Source organism: Fukomys damarensis, unplaced genomic scaffold, assembly GCF_012274545.1.
Source record: "Fukomys damarensis isolate Sample0158 unplaced genomic scaffold, DMR_v1.0_HiC HiC_scaffold_1, whole genome shotgun sequence".
NCBI lineage: Eukaryota > Metazoa > Chordata > Mammalia > Rodentia > Bathyergidae > Fukomys > Fukomys damarensis.
In genome coordinates, this window is record NW_022900913.1 from 52725909 (window position 1) to 52746896 (window position 20988).

Sequence of the window (20988 nt, forward strand, 5' to 3'; positions counted from 1 at the left end):
GAGAGGCCATGAGAACAGACGCAGAGAAAGGGCAGCCAGCTCTCAACTAATCTGATCTATACCTTGGATGATATAGAAACTAGGCTGTCAGACATTTTACTTTTGTAAAGAGAAGTCACAAATCTGAATTTTGTGTAACATCCTCTCATCATTAAGAATTGGCCATTATTAAAAACAAAAACAGGGGCCAGGGATTTAGCTCAGTTGCACCATGCCTGACTCGCAACCACAAGGTCCTGAGTTCTATCCCTAGTACTGGAAAAAAAAAAAACAAAAAACAAAAACAAAACATGAAACTATCCCTTAGTGGCCAAATATAACTGTGGCCAACATTTTTATTGATATTAGTTTTTGTGATCTGAGAAATGGTGATTAAGAGTACAAACTCTGGGGCTGGGGATTTAGCTCAGTGGTGGCGCTACCTGCCTTGTAAGTGCAAGGTCCCAAGTTCAATCCCTGGTACAAAAAAAAGAAAAAGAAAAGAAAGGGTGCAAGCTCTAGATTTGTAAAGTGTAAATTCAAAGTCTAACTCTTCTAGCTGTGTGGGTGACCTCAAAGCTGATTGTTTCACATCTCTAAGCCTTGATTTCCTCTTGTGTACAATGAGCATAATAATGGTGCCTTCTTCCAAGGGTTCCTGTGAAGACAGATTGAGGCAATGTGTATTAAGCTTTGATTCAAGGTCCTGGCACATTAGCAAGTGTTCAGTAAAGGATACCTTTGTATTGACTGGACTCAAGCAGAGGACCCGCTGAGTCTGCTGGAAAAAGCATGGAATCAGAGGTAGGGGAGTAGGGAAGTGGTTGGCTACTTTGGTTGAGATGAATGATCCTATACAGAGGGTCAAGAGCACGTTATGGTCTCATGCAGGGACAAGGTTGTTCCAGTAGTATGAAGGTTTCTGGACTCCTCTGTCATTCTGGGCAATCTGCTCTTACATGGTCAGAAACCAGCCTGGGAGTAAGGAACCTAACAAGTCTTAAATTCCTAGGAGTACAAAAAGGCATATTGTATTCAAGACATAAATAAATGTAAGCGTAGACAAGTAACCTGTGGCAGACCCATCCATGGGCCAATATGTCTGCATGAACAAAGAAGGAGGCTGTGGAAAAGATAAGGTTGTGTGACCTACAGGCTCATTTGGCACCCAGGGTTCCTGCAAGTCAGAGCAGACTCCAGGTCTGTGGGCAGCCAAGATAAGCTCCAGGCCCCACATCTGGAGGGGTTGAGGTGACTGATAGACTTCCTGTCTTAATCTAGACCAGCTCAGACTCTAGGCATGAATGAGCCTGGAGGTAGGCACTGGATGCTCACACTCTGAGTGGCAAGGTGACTCTGACAGATGCTGGTGTAGGCTTTGGGGCATCCCTTGTTTTCAGGAGAGGCGAGATGTGATACTGTTGTGAGAGTCAGCTTTGTCCATATATAGGATGCCCTGAATGAGGGATGAGGAACAAAAACAAGATTGTTGGCCTGGGGATTTGGCTCAGTGGTTCTACCACCTGCCTTGCAAGTGCGAGGTCCCGAGTTCAATCCCAGGTACAAAAAAAAAAAAAAAAAAAAAAAAAAAAAAAAAAAAAAAAAAAAAAAAAAAAAAAAAAAAAAAAAAAAAAAAAAAAAAATCATTGCATTTTCTTTGGCCAGAGATGGCACAATCTGAGCCCCCAGACCACAACTCCTCTCTCCTGTGCCCATAACAAACATCTTTAACTAACTAAAATCTTCTCTCCTGTTAATTGCAGATAAAGCCTCAGAATCCTTTCAAAATTTGGCTCTATTTAGATGAAAACTGGCATGCAATGCCCCCTGCTCTGAGTTGCTACAGGGAATCAACAATAGGCATGGAAAGGATGATGTTTGGAACGTCTTGTGAAAATAATCAGTAGAAGTCAAAACCTAATTTCTTTATGGGAACAGCACAGGGCAAACACGAAGAAAGCCAGGGTCACAGATCATAGCCAGCCTTTGAGTCTGAAGAGGCAGGGAAATATTTCCATTTTGCTTGGAAAGTAAAGCTCCCACTTCATGTTGTCCAAGGCTCCTTGCTCTGTCCCTCACTGGCTGTGCTAGAACCCACTAAGTGCACCTGTGCTCTTCTGAAGATCCTCATCTTTCACCATTTCACCTGCTGTATCACAATAACTTGAGCTGTCTCTCGCTCACCTTTCTGGGAGATCCTGGAAATAGTTTTTGACTACTAACATATGCCATTAAGCAAAGCACCCTTCCTCAAGGAACAAAGACATATGACCAAGTACTCATAAAGAATTCAGAAAAAATGAGCTCGTTCTTGGAGACAAGATGATGAGTAACTGAGGTCCCAATGAGGTGCCAACCTGCAGTCCAACCTGCAAACTGCCTGAATACTCTGTGTCTTGGTGTGTGATGATTTGGAAAGCTGTAGAGACTGTGTTGGCTGCTTTGTCCTTGAGCAGGTCAGAAGATAATGGGGCATGGACACCCACACATGACTAATGGGGACATGTATAATCCAAACGAATCAAACAGAAACCCTGCAAAAACAAAAACAAAAGCAAAACAAAACAAAAAACCAGAAACCATGCACACCTATCTAGGGAAAGAAGGAGTTGGAATGAGGCCAGTCACCGAAGCTGGAAGTGGAGCTCAAAGGTGTTCTGAGCCTGAGCTTAACCAACACTGATGCCACAGTATGACCTGAATCAATCCATGTGCAGGAGTGGTTGTCCAAAATGGTCATCCTTACCCTGAAGAAGATGCAGAAATGATCGCTGATATGATCTTCCTTTGTTCAGCATCAACCATACTCTAGGCATTGATTTAGTGGTCCAAAACTTTGTTGTCAAGGAAGTCACAGACTGGTGGGCAAGAGACACAGCAAATTCCTTAAACCAGCAGGAGAAAGGCTGAACGTTGAGCATGTGCAGAACAGTACAGATGCACTTAGCAAGGTCCGGGGAGCCTTTGAGGAGCAGCCTTCGAGGCTGGCATATGTCAGCTTAGCGCAGGTGAAGTGGGAGCTGCACTTTAAAAGCAGAAGAGGAAACTCCTCACTGTCCACTCCCATGCCAAGCTCCCCGGGCTCCCAGACAGGTCCGAGCAAAGCCGAGCAGCATGGAGGTGGGCAGGCAGCACTCGGCTTCAGCCTGGACACAGGCCAATGAGTTTTGAATCACCTTTTATTTACTTAGTCATTCATTCATTTTTTTTTTTTTCCTGGGGGCAGCACAGCAGCATTTGTAGCTAAACTACCATAATTCTTGTATGCTGGCTGGCTTCCAAAATAACCTGATTAAAGAAACTTACCATCCTCGAGGGCAAAGGCTCCAAGGAATCCTTCTATATTGGTATTCTCATGTCTTTTCTATCAGGATAACGAGAGAGGACTTGATGTTCTACATTTGTGAAGACCGGGTATTTTGGTTATGTTTGGTTTTCTGTTGTCGTTTGGTTTTGGCATTTTGATACAGGGTCTTGTTATGTAGCCCAGGCCTAATCCAGGGCTCCTCCCAAGTGTTTGCATTGTAAGCATTCACCACTCAGTCTGGTTGTTGTTATTAGGGTTTTTTTGGGGGGCTTGTTATTTTTTCATTGTTTATTGATACTTTTTAGTTAAACAGTACAGTTATAGTCATCATTTCATCATTGGGATCTTGTCTTTACATGATGTATCTTGGTTCTTATTTTTTCGCCATTGCCCTGCCCTCCCTTTACCTTCTCCACTCTTCCTTATTTACAAAGACTTTGTTTCCATTTTTTCTTTTTCTCATAGTTTTTCTTTCCCCTACCTTTCCCACTTCCCCTACTCCTTTTCTTCCTATTTCACATGATCAATTATACAATTTGAACCTTATTTACACTTTTAGCTTCTCACACCAAACGCTTTGGTATTTACACAGGTGTGTCCTATTTATTTCATTTAAGGGTATAGCCTCAGTGTGCATCCATTTAACTATAAATGTCTCTACTTTCTCACTCTTTATGGCTGAGTGGTATTTCATTTTATAGAAGAACCACATCTTCTTTATCCAGTCTCCATTTGATGGGCAATTGGGCTGATTCCAAGTCTGAGCATTACTAACTGTGCCACTAGAAACATGGGTGCACATATATCACTGTGGTATGATTCTTTTAATTCTTTTGGAACAATACCCAGGAGAGGGACAGCTGGGTCAAATGGGACCTCCAATCTTAGTTTTTTGAGTTATCGCCTTGTTTTAGTTTTATCACTGCTGTTTTCTACCTGTTACAATTTCAATTTCATGTTTTATAAATTTTGGTAATGTTATTTTAAATGTGGAAAAACAGATGACAGAATTTATGGCCTTAACATTTTAAATTGTACTGTTCAGTAGTGTTGGGTACATTGTTGTACAACTGATCTGCAAAAACTTTTTCATCTTTCAAAACTGAAATTCTATATCTCTTAAACAATACTTCCCTGTTTTCCCCTTCTCTAGTTTTTGGCAACCACCTTCTGTTTCTATGAAGTTAACTCTCTAAGCCTCCACTAAGCCTCCTGTAAGTGGAAGCATAGAGATCTGTCTTTTTGCAACTGGCTTGTTTCACTTAGCATGCTTTCAAGGTTCGTCCATTTAGTAGCCTCTGTCAGAATCTCCTTCCTTTCTAATGCTGAATAATAGTCCACTGTATATATTTTCCACATTTTGTTTCTCTACTCACCTGTTGGTAGACATCTGAGTTGCTTCCACTCTTGAATTGTGAATAACGGTGCTATGAACATGGGAGTGCAGATATGTCTTTGAGATTCTACTTTCAGGTCTTGGGGATGTATAACCAGAAGTAGAATTGCTGGGTCACATATTAGTTTCTCTTTTGATTTTTTTATGGCACTGGATACTGTTTTCTATTTTTCACTTACATCGCACTTCTTTTTAAAAGCAAAGCCCATAACCTCTGATGTTAGCCAAAGCTGTGTAGATGTCCCAAGCTTCCATAACCCCTTGCTTTCTGCCCAGGTGAATGCACATCCTTCCACCCAGACCTGTGGGGAGAAAGAGGCAGCTGTCCTCAGGCATCACACCATTAACAGGCAGGGTAACAATCCTGCAGAGCAAGTGAGTCATAACGTGAGGCCCAAACATAGAAGAAACTCTCCCTTCTAGCAATGTTTCACCTGCTGGATTTCCAACTGACTGCTGCTCTTGCCAGAGAAGAGTCTCTCCATGGGTCTGTAACCCTGTTCCATCTAGGACCTGCTCAGCTGATGTGATACCTGTTACGGTTTATGTTTAAAATGTCCCCCCTAAGTCTCATGTGTTTGGAGGGTGATTGGATCCTGGGGGTGCTACGGTATAATTATTAGTGGATGAGTTCATCCACTGATGAGTTCATAGCTGAAAGTGCTGTTAGGAGGTGGAACCTGGTTGGAGGGTGGGTCCCTGGGGGCATGACATGGAGAAGTGTATTCTCGCCCCCAGCTCTTTCCTTCTCTCTCTGCTTCCTGGCTGCTCCTCTGCTGGGCCTCTCCATCATCTCTACCTTACAGCCAGCTGGCCAGCTGATTTTGGACTGAACCCATTGGAAACTGACAACCAGAATAATCCTCTCCTTCTATGAGTTGTGGGTGTCAGGTATTGTGTCCCAATGACAGGAAAGTGACTAATGCAATAGCTTTAGTCCTGGGAAACCATGACTCCTGATTTCCAGTAAGATCCCACAGTGAAGTCCCTTTTGGGATCCTGTTACGTTACCTTTTCCTGACTCTCCAACGTTGATCTCTGCCTATCTTTATTCCTAACATATAGCTTTTGTGTTACTGTCAGTGTCCCTGGAGCAAGATTCCTCTTTGACTTGGATATGTGGACCTAGTAGCTCTGCCTCTGGATAGATTAGGCCTTGTTCACTTTCACCTGTAGGTAAGTGCATTAGAAGCTAGAGAGCAATAGAATATGAATACTTACACAACAAATGCCAAAATGCCAAGAGGCCAAGCTCTTATAAAGATTAAATGTCTTTAGAATGGGACAGGACAAGGAATTATATGCAAATTCTTGACCTGACAATTTTATTTGCATTCAACAGGCTTTCAGCCAATTCAAGACTCAGGACATTTTGAAAACCATACATTTGCTCACATAATCCGACAAAGGCAAGAAGGAGCAGCAGAATTTGATGTTCTGCTACATCACCAGAAAATCTTCTACCCAGTATGCTCAAAGATACCCTGTTCCCATCCTGGTTCTCCTTCCTGATGAGCCAGGACTGATAGTTCCCAAAAGAAAAAGAGCAAGTTTTTGGTCCCTAAGGCCAGGTAAGAAACTGATCCCTATTGAACAATCTTATAGAATCCACAGCAGCCAGTTGGAAAAGAGATTTTTATGTTTTCCATGATCCTCAGGGTCCTGTCCACTATCACACAATGATGGAAACTTTTCTTCCCAAAGAAGGCTTTCTGCTCTTTACTAACATGTGAATATCAGGGTGAACTCGGGATGTGTATTTACCAGTTCTGCCTCACTTTCAGTTCCCAAGTGGGGATTTTCCTGCACCAAATGTGGTTTTCACATTTGTAGACATGTATTTTTTATTTAGCTGGGCCCCTGAAATGTACTGGAGGAAGAGTCATCTAATCTAGTAATGAAAGGAAAGATTTCTGTGCTGAACTTTTCAAGTGAGTATGCATTAGTATCCAGCATGGAGCCCTCCTAAGGGGATGTTAGCATAAATTTCATGTGGCTTTTGCCTGCAGATTCAACTTTAAAGACTGTGCCCAATGCTACATGCAGCTCTATTGAAATCAGCTGTGTGAATCTGTGTTGCTCAGGCATCTTGAAACTCACTTTTCTAATCTGTGCATGGGGGAGAGGTGGACCAGGTGATTACCAGTGTCTCTTTAAAATGTGATTTCACTAGAGTAGGAGAGGGTGGGTTTTTAGGAAATAGTAAGGGATCTGCTAAATAACTCCTCTTTCATTTATTTCCTCCTTAAATATGTCTTCAAGACAAGCGAGGGGCAAGAGATCCAAATGAGAACACACACAAAAGAACTTTAAATGGTGGGGTCAGTGGGTCTTTCAGCATCTGCTTGGTAGTTTCTTTGGCCATCTCATTGCTGAATAGCTTACATTGTTTTTCCTGTTAGTGAAAGTCTAGTTGACATTAATCTTGACTCACCTTTCTGTGCTGTTCATCTATTAAGTAAAATCCTCTGCACCAAGATTACATGGAGCAAGCCCAGTTGCTTAGTTTCCTTCTTGGTGTGTGTGTTTTGTTACAGTACACCCACACATGTGTACACACACACACACACACACACACACACACACTCCTTTATACTAGGTCCCTGAAGCTGTGTGTGGTCTATTACAGGGCCTGTCTCAATGCTTTGCTAGTACGTACACCTCATACACATACGTAGTACACACGTCTCATACACCAGAAGGGCTGGTAGTATGAGTGAGGCCAATGTAATTTGGTGAATTATCATTTGTCCAAACTATTTTGAAGGAAATGGATAACAAAGGCAACTAGTCAATGCACACATTCCTCCTTTATCAATCAACTCATAACCAAAAGTTGCAAAAGTCTAATTGCAAAGAGTCAGTTTGCTCCATAATAGAAAAACGTCCCCTCGACCTTCTTTCTTCCCCCTCTCATCGGTTCTTACTTTCAGACCAAGCTTTGATGCAAAGCTAGCTTTATCCTCACTCATAAAATTTGGCAAGTTTTTTTTTTTTTTATAACCCTCTCTGCTCCTCAGCTTTCCTATCTGTGAAAGAAGAATAATCCTCCCCCTTCCACAAAAATGTCCACATTTTAACTCTTGGAAACTGAATGTGACCTTACATGGCAATTGGGGGTTAGGGTTGCAGATATTTAAGGTTGCTAATCAGCTGGCCTTGAGATGGGAGACTGCCCTAGATTATTCATGTGGGCCAAGTATAATCACCAAGGTCCTTACAGATGGTAGAGGAAAGGAGAAAAGGTCAGAGTGGTGTATTGTGAGAAAAACTCAGCCAACTTTTGCTGGCTTTGCAGGTAGCAAGCACCAGCCAGGGACTGTGAGTGGTCTCTAGAAGCTGGAAGAGGCAAGACAACACTTCTTCTTTATGACCCCCAAGAGGAATACAGACAGCACCTCGGATGCCTTCATTTTAGCCCTGTGAAACTGGTGTCAGACCTCTATAGAATGATAAGATAAATATGTGTTGTTTGAAGATACTCAGTTTGTAGTCATTTGTTATAGCAGCAATAGAGAACAAATACACTATAAACTCTGGTTTATAACAGCTCATAAAGATTACAGAGATAATGCAAGTAGCAAGAATTAGATACTTAGCAAACACTCGGTATACAGATATGATTATTTTTAATTCTCTTCTTTACTACCCTCTTTCAAAGTCAAGAGTGACAGTCCACTGGTGACTCCACTATAGACACTGTCAGGAGTGGGCCCACCAGCAGAAATTTTCCTAAAGCTACTTGACACCAGGAGAAATTACAGTCTTTTCAAATCCATTTGGCCAGGGCTGAATGGCTGCCAATTTTCTAAAGGGATTTTCATTTTTAAATTAAAGTGATAGATCTACCTGTCTGTGTCTTTACAGCGGTGGGAATGAGTTTTGCCCAAAAAACCAACTTTACTTTTCCTGCATATTCATTCCTGTTTTAATTTGTATATTATGAGAACAAGTCATGCATATCTCAGCTTTCAAGTAATGCCCTACCTATAAGCTTTTAAAACTTTACTTGTGAAGAATAACAGCTTATATCATGGACAAGTTCAAGGGATGATATTTCCATTAGGGTGGAGAATATATCCAACAGTGTCTGGGAAACTTCTTTCTTGGCCCTTTACCTAATCACCAGGTCCTCCACCCACCCTCTTCTTTTGCAGTTACCCCAATATTCCAAGAAATTGCTCAATTCCAAGGGCTTTCAAAACATTAAGTCAGTCTGGTTCCATGTACCTTAGGTATAAACCACAAAAGGACAAAGTTCTTAGAAGAGTAACTTGTCTTTTATGGGTTATGCAAAAAGATGTTAATGTAACATTTACAGTTGAGTCTTTGCATGCATAAAAGTCAGGAAAGCTTTATTTATGGCCTGCACAGCTGTTGGAAGGTACTTGCCTCTCTCTGGTGGTTTGGGGATTATTATATAGGCAGTTAACCTTAATGCTGCTATGCTGTGCTCGCCCTTTTTTGGGCTCCTCTAATCCCAGTTACACCTCACCATTTGTATTTGTTGTCCTTGGCATAGACAATAAAAAAGAAAGGGAGCCATTGTTGATTGCACATTCAAATAAACGCAGCATTCATATGGACTGGAGCTGGGTGGCAGGAACAAATTAAGAAGCCTGGGCTAACGGCTGAGGATGGGCTGAGGGTACCAACAGGAAGGGTACAGGGTGATGGTGGGGCAGTTTTTATTTTTCTTTCTTTTTGGGATGGGTCAAACATTTCATTCTTTTTTCATTCTGTTGGTACATGTATGTGCATGTTTGTGCAAGGTCAGCATTTCAGAGAATGTTGTACATTTTATTTTTACTAATAAGAAGCAATGTAAAAGTCTTTTCAGGGCATTTGACACCCTCTCCCAATCAACTGCATCCTATTTAGGGGACTATCACAAGGAGTCACAAGGGAATCCTCATTGCTACTCCCAGTTAGATGCAAATTTATTTACTTACTGGGTTCTGTAGCTGGGACCCATAGAGAAGGTGGGACAGAGCCAACTAGGATGGGCCAGGGAAGCAGATAGCAGAAATGAGGAAAGATTTTGGAGATGGGCCATACCTGGAAGGAATATTCAAATAGGTTGCAACTGTACAGAACAGAGAAAAGCTTTTGTGAAGAGGGCCTAACTACAGAACTAGAGGGAGAAGACAAGATGTACTCACACCTACCCCTTCTTCAGGAGATGCAGCCCTTGGGAAAGGACTATACTGGGGGGGCGCTTAAAGGGGTGAGGGGTGGGGAGAGTGGAAGGTGGGGTTGGAGTTGGGCTGAGACATGAGGGTTCTTCAGACCCTCTGGCTTGGAAAGCCTGGCTCTGATTCTTTCTCCAGATAATTCGTACAGATTTTAGATGGAGGTGGAATTCAAAGCAGGTATATGGAATGAATTAGGATGTCTAAATAACCTGTCTAAGCTTTTCAACCAGAGCATGAATTCCATAATAAGGTGTGTGTGTGTGTGTGTGTGTAGCCAGTATCATAATATGTAGGTATTCCAGTACCTACATATTAAATTCCTACTGTGTGTCTCTGAAAAGAAACCAGTGTATCTGCTGTTATCAGGAAGCTCAGTGTGTGAACAACTGGAGGCCAGTCCAGGGGCTCCGCAGGCAGAAATATCCCTTCCTGCTCCTCTGCACTCCCAGCTACAGTGTTACAACATTATATAAATTTGCTTCCCTATTCAGATATATATCTGTGTATAATATTTGGACACACAAAGGAAAAGAAGATATTTTACCACCACAACATGCTGGGATGTTTTATTATCTTCATTTTGAGAAAATAAAAATGGAAACCTGAAAAGCTTGAGTATCTCCCTGTCCCTGACATATAAGCAGAATAAAATCTATTTTTTGTTTGTGTTTTCCAGGCATAGGATTTCCTATCACTGACTCTTAACTGAACCTTTTAAAGAAGCATAACCTAAGCTATAATTTAAAATTTTAAATTGCATGCATGAATCTTTCTTAGCTGTAAACAATTTTATGTTGAATTTCCTTTTACTAAGAATGAGTAATAGTCAAGGCACTCTTACAGATAACCATTTCTTTTTTACCACGGCAAGCCACAGTGCATGAATGGCAAAGTCAATATTGTTCATTTCAGTGATCTTGCTAAGGACAGAGAAGGAGGGGTGGGTTCAAGATGGTGGAAAACCTGGTAAAAATTGAAGTGGTCAGAAAAATGCTGTACTTATTGTTAGTTGATATAAAGGTTTTGTTTTTAAAATGGCTGCCCTCATAATCAAGGCTTCCAAACCAAGCCAATACCTACGTGTTAAGTTCCTATTGTGTGTCTTTGAAAAGAAACCAGCACAGCTGCTCTTATCACGAAGCTCAGTGTGTGAACAACTGGAGGCCAGTCCAGGGGCTCCGCAGGCAGAAATATCCCTTCCTGCTCCTCTGCACTCCCAGCTACAGTGTTACAACATTATATAAATTGCCTCCCTGCCATGAAAACTGGAATGCAGTGGCTTTGTGCTTCCAAAATAAATAAGAGTTTAATTTCCCAGTATTTCCCGTCTTTTCCAGGTTCATTCCAGGAGCCCAGTTTTAAACAAGATTAAACATGCACACAGCTGAAATCAGACAGGGTACTATAGCAATGTTGAAAGAGTGGACTTAAAGCTCAGCTCCTCCCGGACAGCGAAGATTCAGCCCCCAGCAAATGTTCTTCACAGCTGCTACTTTTCCAGTAAACAGAAGAAAGAAGAACAAATGATTTATCATCTGCCCATTTAAGCTGTCCCAAACTGAGATGGTAGCATATGTCACGTGCAGCATGGGTTTTGTTTTATTTTCCTTTACTTTTTGTTTGTGTTTTACCTCTACTTGAGTGGAACCACTGCCTATCAAGGACCTCTAAATTCTAAATAAAAAGAAAAATAATTGCACTTATAAAATCCTGATGCCTAACCCTCTGAAATATGACTGATGCCTTGATCTCAGCTCAAAATACAGAGCCAGGTTTGGCGAAGGACCCTTCAGACTTTAGACTCTTCATTATTATAAATGAAGAAGCCCAATAGGGAAGGGTGAAGGGGGTTGAAGGGAGGGCAGGGGTCTGGTGAAAAAACAAGAAACAAGACATATCATGTAAAGGTACAAGATTCCAATGATGAATGTAACTGTATTGTTTGCTTTAAATGTACCAATAAACTTAATGGGAAAAAAAATAAACAAAGAAGCCCAGACAGGTTGAGGTTCTTTCAGCATTTTGCCAGGGTGGGTTTAGTTTTGCTTCCCATCTTGGGACCTAAATGACTCAAGCAGTCTCGCAAACAGTTGTGCCACGTAGGAGACCACAAACATCGTAGCCACCACTGTTCAGTACAGAGCCACCGATGAGGTGGGCTGGGAAGTGACTGTTGAATTCAGTGAAGAGGGCAAACTTGGTATCAACTACTGCAGGAAGATAACATCTACAAAATTAGAATTTTCTTCTCCTTCAAGGGCTATTTTTAAACCATAAAGAATATCCCAAGGGGCCAGGGATTTAGCTCAGTGGTTCTGGCACCTGCCTTGCAAGCACAAGGACCAGAGCTGGATCCCTGGTACCAAAAAAAAGGAATATCCCATGACTTAGAAATAAACATAGGTTGAGAAGTGCCCTATTTTAGGATGTCTCCAGACATTTGGTGGCAATCTATCCTTAATCCTCAAACCCTGGGTTCTAGATGAAGTTTCCGAGCAGAATAGTTGTCTTGATTACATGTGAGAGCCACCATCTTTTTTTCCCCCTGGTCATATTATTGCTGAGGGGGCCTGGAATTAGAGCACAGCCTGTCCAGGATGATAGAAGACCAGACACATAGTCAAGAGAGAGTCCGTGGCTGAGTGTAGAAAGGTACTGAGCAGCAAGGAAGTGGGGTTCCAACTGGCCTTGCTCCCCACTGTGTCCTCTTCAGGCTGCTGCCTCTTCTGGGGGCTTGTAGAAGCAGAACCTGCTTCTAAGGAGATCTTCAGATGATTCTTAATCACCTTAAACTCTGAGGTGGTGTCTGGTACCATCCCTAGAAATTCTGACTTAATGAGTCTGAGTTTGTGGCCTGGTCATGGAGACTTTGAAAAGCTCCCAAGGTGACTGTCAAGCACAGCCATGGTTGAGACCTGATGCTCTAAGGCATGGTGCTAAGGCCCTGGGTAAAGAGTACAGGGGGAGAATGACCTTGACATGCACTAGTACAGCATATTTTCTACTTCTGTTTTTTTTTTATGCAGAAATCCCCACAAATGTTTAGAACAAGGACTTCAAAAAAAATAATGGAGAAAAGGCAAATCCAAGAAGTGTTGGAGAAAGAGGTAGGGAAGGGCCACAGTAAATAGCAGTTGGGAGTCAACGTAAAGCTGTTGTAAATGTGGCACCCATACAGTAAGGGCTTTATAAATAGATGTTGCTATCTGTGGAGGATATGGACTTGACTAGGTAGAGAATGCTATAGTAGATATTCTTTAGTGTTTCCTAAACATCCAGTCCTTTATATTCATTATCTCACAGAATCCTTAGAACAGTCCTTTCACCTTTATTTGGCAGGTGAAATAATTGAGGCTTACAGAGGTAAAGTATACTACTCAACTTCAAAGCTGGATCTTTCTGACCCCCAAAAGACCATTAAAGTTTATCTAGGATGAAGATTATCCTTGTAGAATGCGGAGGAAGTAGGAGGAGAGTAGAGACCAGGGATGTAGAAGGGAAGGAGGAGTGATGGTGATAATTCCAAAAGGCGTTGGTGTACTAGTTTCTGCCTCCTGGCAGTTCCCAGACCCTCACTCAAACTGCTGCCCAAAGAGCAGTTATAAATTTTTACCTTTGGAATAAAGTAAAGTAAAACTTGGTCAATCTGGCAAAGTTTATCACTCAGAGCAAGAGAGAGAAAGAGAGAGAGCTTTCTCCTGGCTTTAACATCCCAAGGCTGGGTTCCAGCTAATGAGCTTCCCAGCCAATTGCAGCGAAGGGTGGAAAGGCCAAGAATTAGGAGTGAATGCTGAGTCCAACACATTTTATTACCAAACTATTAGAATTAGAAGAGGGTGTGTATCAGATTGGCTAAGAAAACACTAGCAGCCACTTGGGCTGCAGAATTGCAAAAGGACTTGCTGAAACAGAGTCTGATAAGATGCAGTCAGTGTGGATTTGTGAGGGCAGGCCTAGCTTGAAGGAACTCTGCTGGGTTTGTTTTTTGTTTTTTGTTTTTTTTAAAGAGGAATTACTGTTACAGGAGACAAAAGAAAAAAAAAAAAGCCTAGGATTATATTCGCCTAAAATTTCAAAAACCATTTGATAAGATTGCACATTAAAGTTGATTGCCCCAGGTAAGAAATCATGGTAGCGGGTAAAATAGCTTAATGTGAAGATAAAGTGCTTCCCAAACAGGAAACAAAAAACGGGTCATAAAAGGTAATATCTTTAGCTGGAAAGGGGTTATTTGTGGGGATGGTTTGATCTTTTCTCATTTACAAAACTTCATGGGGAAACAAAGACTTTGCTGTGTTTTCATCCTCCAGGTAGAAAAGAAATTGAACCAGGCTATCAACAGCCTCACAGAGTAAAAATCTACCATCAATCCTTCTCCTTCTCACTTTTTTGTCTCATAACTACTTATGGATGCTTGCACTGTGCACACGGCTGTTGGCACTAGGATAATCAGTGAATCAGAGACAAAATCCTCTGCCTCTCTGGAGTTTGGGTTGCAGTGAACATGCAACAAGCTACGTAGCCAATGCTGTTTAACTGAGGCATAAACGTCTAATGTCATAAATAAAACCAATCCCCTGGAATATTTCCAGCATTCACAGAGGAAGAGCCAAAAGGAAATGGTGGGACGAGCTCTAGCGTGATTCATCAGAAACACGTCCTATTCCACCAGAGGCCACGTGGCAAAGCTTCTTGAATTCCTTCATTTGCAGGTTTGCAGTAAGGGTGCCTGAAGGTGTTCAGCTGTTGCCCTAAATGCATTCCTGTACCTCTTCTTCAGCAAAATTTAAAGGTCCTTGAAGGCAAGAATCATGGCATCTCTTTTAGTCCTCACATTTCTGAGGGGCTCCTAGGAAACAATGAGTTCTCTCTATTGTCAATGTTGTTGACCCAGAAAATTGTCAAACTAGGGGAGGAACACTCAAAAATCATCCCAAAGTGCATAAAATATTATCACTGATACAATGGTGGTGAACAGCATGTCTCCATGAAGGCCAGAAGTGGAGGATGTGGATGTGAAGGTTGCTCAGTGTCAGAAAAGGTGTATAAGAAAATCTATAGAATATTTTTCTTCTCTAGAGATGCTTACAGTGAAGATTCTCATGAGCCTTTGGAGGTTTGGGGGTGAGGGTTTCTAAAATTGGTAATGGTAATCTCATGTTGATTCAAACTCATGACAACAGCATAAGTAGCACGATGCCAGCACTGGGGGAGTTGAGTTTACAGCAGATTGTTTGAGTATTGAGTACCCTGAAAAGAAGCTTTGTCAACAAAGCAGACACAGATAGAACCTTGGTATATTATAAACCCAAAGCTCGGGACAATTACTCAATGAATTAAGTGAGCATTGTTGAACTGTTGATTCTGATACTCTAATTGGCCAACATAGGATGACAACCACATGGGGCACTGAACCATCCATAAAGTTAGTCCTGAGATGTCCAGTGTTTGGAAGAAGAACATGGCTATGATCCACTGCTGCACTAGGAAAGCAGGCAAGAGCACATGGTCTTTCAGCTCATGGCAGAGCTGCATGCAGCCACAGACAGGTCGGAGAGCTCCTGGCATTTGTGTGGACTGTGATGGTGGAAGATACCCAAGACTTCATGTGATGCTGCTTCTCTCTAAGCCAGGGTAGAAGGCCTGTGTCCAAAGGCATGATGGCGAAGTGTGTGTCATTCCCCTCCTTTCTCATTCTGTCCACTTTGTCTTGCCAAACACACCTGTACACACACACACACACACACACACACACACACACACTCACTCACTCAGATGAACAATGGAATCCCTAGCAAGCTGACATGACTTTGTTCAAAATATTCAAGTAGTTTTCCTGGCCAGTGATGATGCTCTGATAACCCTTTGTGTCACATATCAAAACAGCAAATCTATCCACAGTGCTTTTCTTGCCATATAATTTTCTTGTGACTAGTTTTGAAAACTGAAAACTTTGTACACAAACAGAGGGCACACATCAAAAATACATCTGCTATGAGAAGCACAATACAGCATTGATTGGTGGCCTTGCCTAGATTCCAAGGCAGCCTATGGAAACCTTCAGAGAAAAGAATTAGAGCCCAGGTCTCACAACGCAACAGCCAGTATCCGCTCTATCATGCCATAGTGCTTTCAAAATGAGCCACGGTCTCTACATTCTTTACTGTACATCAGGGTATATTTTTAGTTACTTCTTTATAAGCCCAACATTCTCCTGCTCCTACAACAATTTCTTTCAACATCTTGCCGGCAATCTTCCTTTAGCCCTCAGCCCCCAGATCCTGAATTTTCAGGCTCTTGGCCTCAGAGGACTTTTCTTGCAGTTTCTGCCACACTAGGAGCAGCCACCACTCTGGGTACTTTCTCTTTGGCAAATCATGGGTGTCCTGAGTTGGTCAGGTCCTCCAACATCATCGTGTCACACCTTATTTTACAAGGCACAAAGATTAAGTGCAAGACAGTCCTCCATTACATAGGGCTCATGACTCACAACTGTGTCCTTTTCATCTTGCTAACCACTTTGTACAACTCAAAATTGTCATGAGTACATTTTCTATACTCTTGCACACTTTCTAAATAACATGTCACTCTGAGGTAAGAGCAACTTATGATACAGTGGGCTGCTTCACAGGTAAGCAATATGATATTATATGAATGGTAGGAATTTTAGGTCCTAAGGCAGGTGGGGGAGAGACTGTGGTTCTTTCACGTCCTTGCTCACACCCTCATATCTGCCAGAGGATTGATAGAGGCCCCAGCAGCCAGAATCTGATGCAGACAAAGTATAATGTCTTAGAAAAGGAAGTGCAGAGTGGTGGAGCCTAGGAACCCAAGCTTCTCTTGCCACAAATTTTCTGTGAACTTTAGACATGGCTCTTGATTTCTCTAGGAGTAGTTTTCTGGGTACATTAATCCTAGGGACTTACCAGGTTTAAGAGGTCATGATTCATGATGAAAGTAGAGTATTCTGTGGTTCACGGTTTGCAATCTCCAATATTTGGTGGCACAAAGAGATAATATAAAGGAGTAAAGTAAGATGCTTGTAAATTGAGCACTTTATTTGTTATTAAACATGGAGGACTACTGCTTTCCTACCACAAATCATGTTGGCCCAGTATTACCATATCTTCTATTTTTTTTAAAGAAAACCCTCAAATCCAAACTTATATATAAAAAGTCTTGATTTTTTAATGTTAGCAAGACAAATCATAATAACAGAGCCAGTGGGGGCTCAAAAAAATCCACTCATCTTCAGGTTTTGAGCATCCCTGACTGGCCATGAGGTAATCACTATGTGAGTAGGGAAGTCTGGAGCCCGTGTCCAAAGGATGCTGGTGGGTGCTTGGAACTAGTGCCGAAAATCTGAGTGCATCTTGGAAGTACATTTCTGTGCACGAACAAAGAATTAATGTGCCATAATTTCCCCTGCAGAGCCTGGGGACTCCAGGTAGGGCTGCAAGGTCTAGAATTTCCTACCTGGGTGGTCCATATTTGCTCAGACCTGTTGGGCTCTACCATGTGCCCACAGGCTCCAGGTTCCTAAAGAGGTTCTGTGGTGAGATTTAGCTTTGCCTTAAGGAATGTGAAAGCGCCTAGAGGTTATCACCCTGAACCCCAGAGAAAGGAACAGAACACCATCCTCTCCTAGCTTTAGAGGGGTGAAGCTGGCAAGGGCCCAGCTATGGAACCCAGGAACAGAGAGAAGGTTGTTCAGAGAGGCAGGAAGACACAGATAGGGTGGGGCCCACAGACAATTAAGGCATTGAGGACCAAGCCCAGTAATAATAATGATACTAATCACGGCTCCATTTATTGACCACTGGCTCTGAGCCAAACACTGTGAGAAGCACTTTACAAGCATGATCTCATTTAATTCCTATAAAGACTCCAGAAAGATTAAGTAATTTGTCCAAGGTCACCTAGCAAGAGGGAGGACCCAGGTGCAAAACCAAGTGTGCCTAATTTCAAGGCCAGGTGAGGAACTGGTAGCCAGGATAATTTAGTGGGACTGAGATGGGCTGGACACCATGGACTTCACTCTCAAAGAGAGGAAGAAGACTGGGTGTTTCTGCAGTGTTCATTTTTCTTTACTTTTTCTTTTTTTTCTACAGAACCTTATAACTTCACCTTTCTTCCTGACCACATTGACATTGCTCTCTTCCTCAAACTACCATGGTTTATTGTATCAGGAAAGTAATATTTTGTGAAACTTGAAAACCCAACATTTTTGCCTGTTTCCCCAGAGCTACAAGGCTGCATTTTATTATGTGTATATCTATTGACATCATTCCAATCATAATAAAAGAGCCATGGACCATAGAATGACCTGATTTTTCTGAAATGCTGATACAGTAACTGATTTTATTTTCCTATTAAAACTGAAATTGAAAGGCTCCTTTAGCAGCTTGCTGCATGGACGACCACCTTCTTGGTCCTACTCAACAGCCATATTGCTCAGAGAAAAGAGAGCCAGCAATGACTACAAATGAACCCAATAGATATGCCTGGCATCTAATGGCTTATTAAATTATTTGACATCATCAAGATCACCATTCCCTGCCCTGGAATCGATCTTTCTTTTAATCAGGAAAAGCATGAAGGATTACAAGTTCCACTTGAGATAGTGGTTACAGGTACAAAAGGGGAAGGGGCAGATGATTTATCCTTACAGGCATTTATTTAATGGAAATTTCTATATACCTTGCTATTATTAATCCACAATGAAGACAAAGGAAGAGGAGGCTTTGAGGGGCAGAAGTGAAGACAGGGAATGGGGCTTACCTGATAAAGACAATGGACCTGGAATCTCAGAACGTGTCCACAATCAGGGCAACTTCATCTTGAGTTTGGAGGGCCTTACGCTAAATGGATTCAGCTGACTTCTTGTGAAGAACATTCTCACTGTAGGAATACTGCAAAAGCCAGCTAGTCTTTCATGGTAAGTGTGTAGTGACCACTTGGGATGGTTCTAACTTTGGCAGTTTAGTTGGAAGTAAGATAAGTTACAAAATCATTATATTTGGTGCTTCTCAAGGAGTTTGTATTAGAGTAGAAATATTAACAGATAAAGCAGCCAAAAGTCATCCAAAAATCTGAAGATATGGACCAAAGAGCATTATTTAGACATGAAATGCCATCACTAGGGGAAAGAGCAAGATGTGAGTGACCTGAGTAGGTCCACAATCCTTTTAGCTCAAGAACTTTACATTTAGTGAGAGGTTCAAGTTGCAATGTCCTTATTTCCTCAGGTTTATGATGAAGCATTTTAGTATGTGTGGAAGGATTTTAAAATGGGAGAGGCTATAAAAATAAAATATTTCTTATTTTTCTACTGTGAATTGAGGTTGAAAGTTACTTACCAACCTGTTACTGTGTGTATTCATACTGGTTACTTGCAGGCAGGAATGAAAATGTGGGATCTGGACATTACATAATTATTTCAGGTTTCCATCTTCCATTATATTTTAAACAGATTTTAGCTCAAAAGTTTTTAAAAATATAGTTCTACACTTTTAGATGAAAATGGAACATTATTCTTTACAAAGATCATGTAATCTAGAAATTGCCAAAACCTGTGCCAACAGGGGTCAGGCAGTGAATATGAATTAGTTGTAGGGATAGGGGCAAGCAGGACAGTATGAAGGGACTCCAGGGTCCTGGAGCAGAGTGCAGACTCCATAGAAAGAGGAACCCATTAGTCACGCCACAATACCACTGCTGCTACATAAGGAGATGGTCCATTATTAACAACTGTTTCAGAAGGTGAAATGGTAGCTTCTTTATGCGGAATTCACTGATGCTGAAGTCATTCTAAAACCAAACAATAACCATATCAGAACTAGTCTGTAGATCACTGTCTTAGAATACCTTATTTAGAGCAAACTATCTATTACCAAGATGCAGAAAAAGCTCCAAAGGCAAGATGACTTGCTCAAGGTCATACAACTAGATGGTGAAAGAGCCAAGCCTAGAACTCAGTTTTTCTGGCTCCAAAATCTCAGATGCTTTCACTGCACCAGATTGTTTTAAAAAAATAAGGCTTAGAAGTCCTAGGAGTATTCCAACTACAGGCCTAAAAGAAAATTTTTTCATTCTCCTCTACCTCTCATCTCTCTCCCTCTCTCTCTCTCTCCCTCTCTCTCTCTCTCTCTCTCCCTCCCTCCCTCCCCCTCCCTCTCTCTCGTGGCTGCTGGGAGTTTATTTTCTGCTTGGTGCACGGCACATTTGGGAGAGGTAGGAAAGCTCAGTGGGGCCTGAAGAGCAGTGTCTCTGTCCTTTGCTGGTGGCCACCTGGCCTAGGAAGCCTTGACTGCTGGTACCCTCAGGTCAGGGCAAGGGCCTGGTGTTGGCCTAGCTGGGCTGGCTGAGTGGCTGCTTCCTTGTGGTTTCCGAAGCCAAACCACTGGTGACCATGCCTCTGGGAGCCTGGGGGAATTCCGAGTGCTCTGGGGACTCCAGCACTGTGGCCATGAATGGGACAGTGGACTTCCCGAAAAAGCAGCTGGACCACCAGTGACCTGGGTCGGCCTTGGGGAGACCTGGGTGGTAGGGGATGGCTTCCCCGGGGTTCTCGACACTTCCGCAGGAGCTGTTGCTGGACGCTGAGCCCAGGTGGCACCCGTAGTAGTCATGGATGGCTGTGAGAGAACCACTGGAAGGGATGGCTGCCATGCTGTCTGTGGAGTACTGGAGATCTCGGTGGCTACCCCTCCCTCCCTCGTGAGCCTCAGCGTGTGGTCACGGCAGTGGGAACCACCAGGGTGCTAGGCCGCAGGGCCCATCTGCATAGCAAGCCACCGCTTGACGGACCAGGTGGATGCACGCGCATGGATCTCATCTCTCAGTTTTAAGGATTAACCACAGACCATCAGTATGGGGGTCTGGGACCTCCATGTAGCTGCGAGCCCTTCTCAGCTGTGTGTCCCTTTATAATCTGTCTTGCAAAAGGGAGTATGTGAGCAACTGGGGCCATCTGCAAAGGAGGCAAAATGCAGCATCTTGACTTTTCTCACTGGGGAGTTTTAAAAGCGCTATCTCCAATGGTGAAGCTTCCAGGCTGTCATAGAGAGCATTTAAATGCTCATGGTCCCAGGGCCAGCAAAATCTTCCCA

The 20988-nt window shown here is 42.4% G+C and overlaps 1 protein-coding gene across 1 annotated transcript; it reads right to left on the reverse strand.

Moving 5' to 3' along the window:
* Positions 1–20227: 20227 nt before the first annotated feature.
* LOC104871451 (pancreatic progenitor cell differentiation and proliferation factor) lies at positions 20228–20548 on the reverse strand. The gene has a single exon (XM_010637350.1). It carries the CDS (start codon positions 20546–20548, stop codon positions 20228–20230), a length of 321 nt encoding a protein of 106 aa, XP_010635652.1.
* Between the last annotated feature and the right edge of the window lie 440 nt (positions 20549–20988).

Excerpts from the sequence above, each read along its gene's own strand:
- LOC104871451 (XM_010637350.1), bottom strand. The coding sequence starts at position 20,548 with ATGGCAGCCATCCCTTCCAGTGGTTCTCTCACAGCCATCCATGACTAC.